This window comes from Sinocyclocheilus rhinocerous, unplaced genomic scaffold (genome assembly GCF_001515625.1).
Source record: "Sinocyclocheilus rhinocerous isolate Xijiao unplaced genomic scaffold, SAMN03320098_v1.1 scaffold19222, whole genome shotgun sequence".
Classification (NCBI taxonomy): Eukaryota; Metazoa; Chordata; class Actinopteri; order Cypriniformes; family Cyprinidae; genus Sinocyclocheilus; species Sinocyclocheilus rhinocerous.
In genome coordinates, this window is record NW_015652997.1 from 18,149 (window position 1) to 27,149 (window position 9,001).

General features: G+C 39.5%; 1 protein-coding gene across 1 annotated transcript in view; it reads left to right on the top strand.

The window, feature by feature from the left end:
• The window catches only part of LOC107715248 (transient receptor potential cation channel subfamily M member 7-like), a 44,205-nt gene that overhangs the window by 7,823 nt on the left and 27,381 nt on the right, over positions 1-9,001 (top strand). The window contains exons 2-4 of the mRNA XM_016521333.1: positions 7,861-7,940; positions 8,275-8,313; positions 8,403-8,639. Of these exons, the coding sequence (XP_016376819.1) occupies positions 7,861-7,940; positions 8,275-8,313; positions 8,403-8,639 (356 nt within the window). The remainder of the gene's footprint in view (positions 1-7,860; positions 7,941-8,274; positions 8,314-8,402; positions 8,640-9,001) is intronic.

The window sequence follows — 9,001 nt, forward strand, 5'->3', positions numbered from 1 at the left end:
TGAGGTGGCATAGTCGCGGGTCAAAACACCGCTCTACCGTTCCGATCAAAACATTAAGCAGGTTCTCCCCACTCAGTGACGCACCCGCTGAGAAACCTGATCAAAGTGCTCTAGTTATTGGCGATTCTATTGTACGGAACGTGAAAATAGAGACACCAGCCACCATAGTCCAATGTTTACCGGGAGCCAGAGCGCCTGACATCTTGGCAAATTTAAAAGTGCTGGCTAATGCTAAACGTAAATACAGTAAGATTGTTATTCACGCCGGCGCTAATGATGTTCGACTTCGCCAGTCGGAGATCACTAAAAATAACATTAAAGAGGTGTGTGAACTTGCAAGCATGATGTCAGACACTGTAATATGCTCTGGTCCCCTCCCTGCTTACCGTGGTGACGAGATACATAGCAGACTGTCGTCACTCAATGGCTGGATGTCTAAGTGGTGCCCGCAGAATAACATAGGTTTCATAGATAATTGGATGAGTTTTTGGGGCAGACCTGACCTGTTGAAAAGAGATGGTCTTCATCCCTCCTGGGGTGGTGCCGCTCTTCTCTCTAGAAATATGGCACATAGTCTTAGAGTTTGTACTTGACTAACTGGGGCCCAGGTCAGGAAGCAGACAGACTGGCTAAACCGACCGTCTGCTAGCCGCCTCATGTCACAGAAATCAGTTAATTCTCAGCACATAGAGACTCTTTCACCTAGATATCACACTATAGAGATTGTGTCTGTTCCCCGAACTAGAAAATACAAAAAACGTCCAAACCAAATTAAGAGTAACAATTTAATTGATGTTCAACAAATAAAAAACAGATGCAATATGGATAAACAAATGATAAAGCTTGGCTTATTGAATATCAGGTCCCTTTCTACGAAAGCACTTTTTGTAAATGATATGATCACTGATCATAAACTAGATGTGCTCTGTTTGACAGAAACCTGGCTAAAACCTGATGATTACATTATTTTAAATGAGTCTACCCCCCAAGATTACTGTTATAAACATGAGCCGCGTCCAAAAGGTAAAGGGGGAGGTGTTGCTTCAATTTATAACAATGTTTTCAGTATTTCTCAGAAGGCGGGTTTCAAGTATAACTCGTTTGAAGTAATGGTGCTTCATATAACATTATCCAGAGAAACAAGTGTTAATGATAAATCCCCTGTGTCGTTTGTACTGGCTACTGTATACAGGCCACCAGGGCATCATACAGACTTTATTAAAGAATGTGCTGATTTTATATCCGAGTTAGTGCTGGCTGCAGATAAAGTTTTAATTGTTGGTGATTTTAATATCCATGTTGATAATGAAAAAGATGCATTGGGATCAGCATTCATAGACATTCTGAACTCTATTGGGGTTAGACAACATGTCTCAGGACCTACTCATTGTCGAAATCATACTCTAGATTTAATACTGTCACATGGAATTGATGTTGATGGTGTTGAAATTATGCAGCCAAGCGATGATATCTCAGATCATTATTTAGTCTTGTGCAAACTTCATATAGCTAAAACTGTAAATTCTAATCCTTGTTACAAGTATGGTAGAACCATCACTTCTACCACAAAAGACTGCTTTGTAAGTAATCTTCCTGATTTATCCCAATTCCTTAGCATTTCCAAAACCTCAGAACAACTTGATGATGTAACAGAAACTATGGACTCTCTCTTTTCTAGCATTTTAAATACAGTTGCTCCTTTACGCTTAAGGAAGATTAAGGAAAACAGTCTGACACCGTGGTATAATGAGCACACTCGCACCCTAAAGAGAGCAGCCCGGAAAATGGAGCGCAGCTGGAGGAAAACAAAACTAGAGGTATTTCGTATTGCTTGGCGGGAAAGAAAACCTATCCTACAGAAAAGCATTAAAAACTGCTAGATCTGATTACTTTTCTTCTCTTTTAGAAGAAAACAAACATAACCCCAAGTATTTATTCAATACAGTGGCTAAACTAACGAAAAATAAAGCATCAACAGGTGTTGACATTTCCCAACAGCACAGCAGTAATGACTTTATGAACTACTTTACTTCTAAGATCGATACTATTAGAGATAAAATTGTAACCATGCAGCCGTCAGCTATAGTATCGCATCAGATAGCTTGCTATAGATCGCCTGAGGAACAATTCCACTCATTCTCTACTATAGGAGAGGAAGAATTGTATAAACTTGTTAAATCATCTAAACCAACAACATGTATGTTAGACCCTATTCCATCTAAGCTCCTAAAAGAGGTGCTTCCAGAAGTCATAGATCCTCTTCTGACTATTATTAATTCATCATTGTCATTAGGATATGTCCCCAAAACCTTCAAACTGGCTGTTATTAAGCCTCTCATCAAAAAACCACAACTTGACCCCAAAGAACTAGTTAATTACAGACCGATCTCGAATCTCCCTTTTCTGTCCAAGATACTAGAAAAGGTAGTATCCTCACAATTATATTCCTTCTTAGAGAAAAATGGTATCTGTGAGGATTTCCAGTCAGGATTTAGACCGTATCATAGTACCGAGACTGCTCTCATTAGAGTTACAAATGACCTGCTCTTATCATCTGATTGTGGTTGTATCTCTCTATTAGTGCTATTGGATCTTAGCGCTGCGTTTGACACTATTGACCACAACATTCTTTTGCATAGACTAGAAAACTTTGTTGGCATTAATGGAAGTGCATTAGCATGGTTCAAATCGTACTTATCTGACCGCCATCAATTCGTAGCAGTGAATGAAGAGGTATCATATCGATCACAAGTGCAGTATGGAGTACCTCAAGGCTCAGTACTAGGGCCATTACTCTTCACGCTTTACATGTTACCCTTGGGAGATATTATCAGGAAACACGGTGTTAGCTTTCACTGTTATGCTGATGATACTCAGCTCTATATTTCTTCGCAGCCCGGCGAAACATACCAATTTGAAAAACTAGCGGAATGCATAGTCGATATAAAAAACTGGATGATGAGTAATTTCTTACTGCTAAATTCTGAAAAAACAGAGGTGTTAATTATAGGACCTAAAAACTCTGCATATAATAACCTAGAACACTCTTTAAGACTTGATGGCTGCTCTGTCAATTCTTCGTCATCAGTTAGGAACCTAGGTGTGCTATTTGATAGCAATCTTTCGTTAGAAAGCCACGTTTCTAGCATTTGTAAAACTGCATTTTTCCATCTCAAAAATATATCTAAATTACGACCTATTCTCTCAATGTCAAATGCAGAAATGTTAATCCATGCGTTTATGACCTCAAGGTTAGATTATTGTAATGCTTTATTGGGTGGTTGTTCTGCACGCTTAATAAACAAACTCCAGCTGGTCCAAAATGCAGCAGCTAGAGTTCTTACTAGAACCAGGAAGTATGACCATATTAGCCCGGTTCTGTCAACACTGCACTGGCTCCCTATTAAACATCGTATAGATTTTAAAATCTTGCTAATTACTTATAAAGCCCTGAATGGTTTAGCACCTCAGTATTTGAACGAGCTCTTGTTACATTATAGTCCTCCACGTCCGCTGCGTTCTCAAAACTCTGGCCATTTGATAATACCTAGAATATCAAAATCAACTGCGGGCGGCAGATCCTTTTCCTATTTAGCGCCCAAACTCTGGAATAACCTACCTAACATTGTTCGGGAGGCAGACACACTCTGTCAGTTTAAATCTAGATTAAAGACCCATCTCTTCAACCTGGCTTACACATAACACACTAATACGCTTCTAATATTCAAATCCGTTAAAGGATTTTTAGGCTGCATTAATTAGGTCAACCGGAACCGGGAACACTTCCCATAACACCCGATGTACTTGCTACATCGTTAGAAGAATGGCATCTACGCTAATATTAGTCTGTTTCTCTCTTATTCCGAGGTCACCGTTGCCACCAGATCCAGTCTGTATCCAGATCAGATGGTCACTGCAGTCACCCGGATCCAGTACATATTCAGATCAGATGGTGGATCAGCACCTAGAGAGGACCTCTACAGCCCTGAAAGACAGCGGAGACCAGGACAACTAGATGAGCCCCAGATACAGATGTTATTCCCCTGTAAAGACCTTGTCTCAGACGACCACCGGGACAAGACCACAGGAACCAGATGATTCCTCTGCACAATGTGACTTTGCTGCAGCCTGGAATTGAACTGCTGGTTTTGTCTGGTCAGAGGAGAACTGGCCCCCCGACTGGGCCTGGTTTCTCCCAAGGTTTTTTCTCCATTCTGTCACCGATGGAGTTTTGGTTCCTTGCCGCTGTCGCCTCTGGCTTGCTTAGTTGGGGACACTTCATTTCCAGCGATATTGTTGACTTGATTGCAAATGATTGCACAGATACTATTTAAACTGAACTGAGCTGGATGATGACATCACTGAATTCAATGATGAACTGTCTTTAACTGGAAAATTAGTGTTTACTATTGTCATTTTGCATTATTGACACACTATTTTCCTAATTAATGCTGTTCAGTTGCTTTGACACAATCTGTATTGTTAAAAGCGCTATATAAATAAAGGTGACTTGACTTGACTTGACTAGTGCAAGTCCTTGAAAGTCCTGGAATGTTATTTTGCAGTGTCTTTTTTTTTTCAAGATTTTGTCTTCACACAGAAACTTAAGAGAGTCACATGCTCAAGATTACTGTAATACCTGAGAGAGAGAGAGAGGCTGTAATTTTCTCTTACCTCGAGCAGCTGAACTGTGTGTTAAATATGAGATTCAGCAGTTCGGCTCAAACACTGTAATTTACGGTCTGACGGCGATCTGAGCGAGTTTGTGGAGAAACTCCCTTTAGCCCCATCTAGTGACGTCTTTAATTGGAAAAAACGATCATTAAAGGAACACTCCACTATTTTTGAAAATAGGCTCATTTTCCAACTCCCCTAGAGTTAAACAGTTGAGTTTACCGTTTTCTAATCCATTCAGCCGAACTCCGGGTCTGATGACCAAAGAGTTTCTATATTTTTCCTATTTAAAACTTGACTCTTCTGTAGTTACATCGTGTACTAAGATAAATTGTTTTATTTAGGTTCTAGATAAAAGCTCATTCACACACCCCTCTCTCTCTCTCTCTCTCTCTCTGTGTGTGTGTGTGTGTGACTGGTGTGTTTGTAAAGGCAAGTGTTTTGATTAATTCGATACTGTTTAAAGTTATATCAGACTCTCACTCACTCACACTCACTCACTCACTCACTCACTCACTAATTGTCTTAATTTTTTCCTCATTGTTTTACAGCCTAAATCAAACCATTTTTCATTTTCTTGTGTTGTTTTATGGATTTTCTTAAAGGATGTGAGGCTAGATAGATTGGTCAAATATTTAAATATATAATTGATGTTCTCCACTGCCAGATTGACACCATCTCGATTGTGAGGATAAATTCTTCCTAGAAAATTGTCTATAAGTAGGCATACTTTTGGATGGCCAGTTGCTGTCACATATTTTTCTGTGCTGTTTTGTTTTCTCTCGCTCTCTCTAATATGCTTGACCTCTTGCTGATTAGCTGTGCTGAGAAACACAGTGTAACTCTAACTAGTCCCGCAGTCTCTCTCTCTCTCTCTCAGCGATGTTTCTGTACTCGCTGCTGCGTCAGAAGGATGAAGATGAAGAGTTTGAGGTAGACAGACACCATCTCCGTCTCAGTGTTCATGGCTTTCAGTGTCTCTGCTGAAATGTGTGTGTAATCCGCTCGTGTTCGCCGGGGCTGCCGAGAGCTCAGGCTGGGAGTAGAAAGGAACTCTGGGAAATTTAATTAAAAATCCCTGGCGTTAAATCCGTCGGACTGCTGCTCGAGCTCGGGTATAAAGAAACGGTTCACACAGAAATCATCATTTTCTTGACCTCACGTCGCTCCAGACCTGTGTGACTTTCTTTCTTCGCTGGAAAACAGAAGAAGATATTGTGAGAAATGTGTCCGTGTTTAGTGTCCACATAATGGAAGTCAATGGGGTCCAATGTTCTTTGGTTTCCAACAGAAGAAAGTCATACAGGTTTGGGAAGTCATAAATGATGACGGTGTTCATTTCTGGGTGAACTATTGCTTTAATTAGAGAATAATAGATGTGACATTGTGCTGATGTTCGTCTGATGAATATATTGCATGCAAAAACGGCCAGAGTTTCTCAGAATCAAGCTCGGTTTTATGTGATTTCCAGGGAATCGTGTCTAGATCTCCTGTGGCTGTTTTATAATGCTGGTCTCTCTCTGTCTATCTGGGTGGGTCTCGAGATCAGATCTATGGTAGTTTCTATGGTTATTATTGTAAACCTCATGATTAGTCCAGATGTAAATGGTAGTTTAGCAGATACGGTGGAGGAGTCACAGTCAGTCATTTAAAAAATTATGACAAAAAGAGGGTAAGATTTCTGATTGTAAGTATAAATTACATTTGCATGCGCAAGAGAAGATTTGTAAAGGTGTAAAATGCGTTTCAAGTGCAAGAAAAAAACATTTGCAGCATTTTACTGTTTTTTGTAAGTGTTGTACTGTGAACCTGCAGCTTCATGCTAACACAAAATAAATATGATCTGTATTCTTCTGACATCCATTTTTACACGCTTACACTTCTGGCACGTGTTTCTCGCCCAAAAGCATTGAACAGCGATTAATTTCGTCTACTACACCTCTGCCGCCTCAATATATGAATACAAGAACACATAAACATAATCTCTGAAACTGCCCTGAGAGTCACTTCATGAGCATTGTACTGTTTCATTTGAGAAAAACTCATATACACACAGAAACTCAAAGGTCTTCACAGCAGCCCGTCAAAATAAAAGTTCAGTTTAACTTGAAGAAATTGTGACGGGAATATATTACTGTAATGCTAATACTACTACTACTAAAATTATTATTATTAAAACAGTTTTTTTAAGGAATATTTACCAGTAAAATTATTTACCTGAAAAATGTAAATACACAGCACAGTAAAAAAAAAAGAAAAGAAATAAAATTATAATAAATTCGTTTTTTTTTTTTATAAAATCAGTTATTTAGAGATGTTTTTGATTATTAAAATTTAATGAAAGCCTTAAAATGGAATCCAGAAAATTAACGGAAAACACAGAATTTGGTAAAGATAAAACTAAATTTGAGAAAAAACTAAAAATGTATAGGGCCTTAAATATGTAAATAATTCATAGGGCCATAAAAATTAAATTTTTGTTAAACTTTTAATAAATTGCTGTTAAATTGTGTACGTTTCACGATTTCAATTAATTAGACGTGTTTTTTGATTAATAAAGTTTAATTTAACCATTAAAACAGAGTCTAGAAAAATTCAAACAGGAAAAAAATGGAATCCAGAAAAATTAAAATGGAAAAAATTGGAATTTGGGAAAAATAAAACAAATTTCATAAGGCCCTACATTTCACTCTCCAGCCAGCGTTCTGTTAGTAATTTTGCTGCACCTGTGAAGTTCAATATGAATACACTGTATATTGATTTTTAAAGCCATTTTTGTTCCCTTTGCGCAGTGTCCTTGATTTTTGATATAAAATCTGCGTTTAGACTGTTTCACACCAAACACGAGCAGCGCGTTTAATTCAGCACCCGTATGAACAAAGATGTGCATGTTTTAATGTCAGCATGAAATGCAAATTCATCCTATCTGCGTCTTAATGACCTTATTGTGAACATTTCATTCCTGGGTGTTTATGTATTTATTAATTTTATTTTATTTTTATTTAATGTACGTCACAATAAGGAGGAAAAGATTTGATGCTGCTTCCGTTACGTTGTAACTTTACAGTTCTTGGTCATCATTATTAGACTTAAATGTAAAGTTTTCAGTGTGAAATGTTAGTCAGGGGTGAGTGAAGTGTCTGAAAAGTGCTGCTGCTTCATGTTGATCCTGTTTGTCTCCTGCAGTCCCAGAAGTCCTGGATCGAACACACTTTCACCAGGAGGGAATGTGTCTATATTCTGCCCGTGTCGAAGGACCCGCACAGGTACATCATGCACTTCACGTTATTATTAAAGGCTCAATCTTTAGTGTGCAGGTTTGTCCAAACTGAATCAAGTCTGAATGCCATCACAACCACATGACACACCACTTTTCGCCTGCTGTTTTATGAATGCTGAGAATTCGGGCATACTAGTCTTATCATGTGCTTTTTCGCCTACTATATAGAATGGAAGTAGGCATATTAGACGCAGCAGTGAGACAAGCACTACAGCATGACTTCATTCAGTTCTGTTTTTTTCACGTGTCCTGATCATCTGCACACAATGGTACTGTACTTCTGGTTTCCCTCAAATATGACTTCTGTGTGTTTTCTGCAGATGCCTCCCAGGATGCCAAATCTGCCAGCAGCTTGTGCGGTGAGTGTCATGACATTAATACATTTCACACAATCAAGGTGTTCAGATGGAGCGTGTGCTGACGTGTGTGTGTGTGTGTGCACGTGTAGATGCTGCTGCGGGCGTCTGGTTCGGCAGCACGTGGGCTTCACCGCCACACTGGCAGTGAAATACTCAGACGTGCGTCTCACCGAGGGAGAGCTGTCCGATCTGGAGCAGTGGTCAGTGGAGAAGCACACGGAGGAGAGTCCCACTGACGCTTATGGAGTCATCAACTTCCAGGGAGGATCCCATTCATACAGAGCCAAGGTCTGTACACACACACACTCACACACACACACAACACACACACAATGATTTATGTGTAAATCTCTGAGCTCTGTGACGACTCGTATCTGCTTATGTGAGCAGTCAGATGTTATTACTGTGATTTCTGTCATAAGAGCTCGATGGGGACATTTGTAGAAATATTAGCTTTACATTCTGTTTATTATTAGACCTTGAGTCGAGACAAAGCCTTTTGTGTGTGTTTGTAGAGCGCTGCCTGATGGAGTTGAGGCCGACATCATCACAACAATCAAGAAAACGTTCAACTTCAGCCAGAGTGACGCGCTGCATCTCTTCCAAACGCTGATGGAGTGCATGAAGAACAAAGAGCTGGTGAACACACACACACACACTCACACTCACACTCACACTCTCTCACACA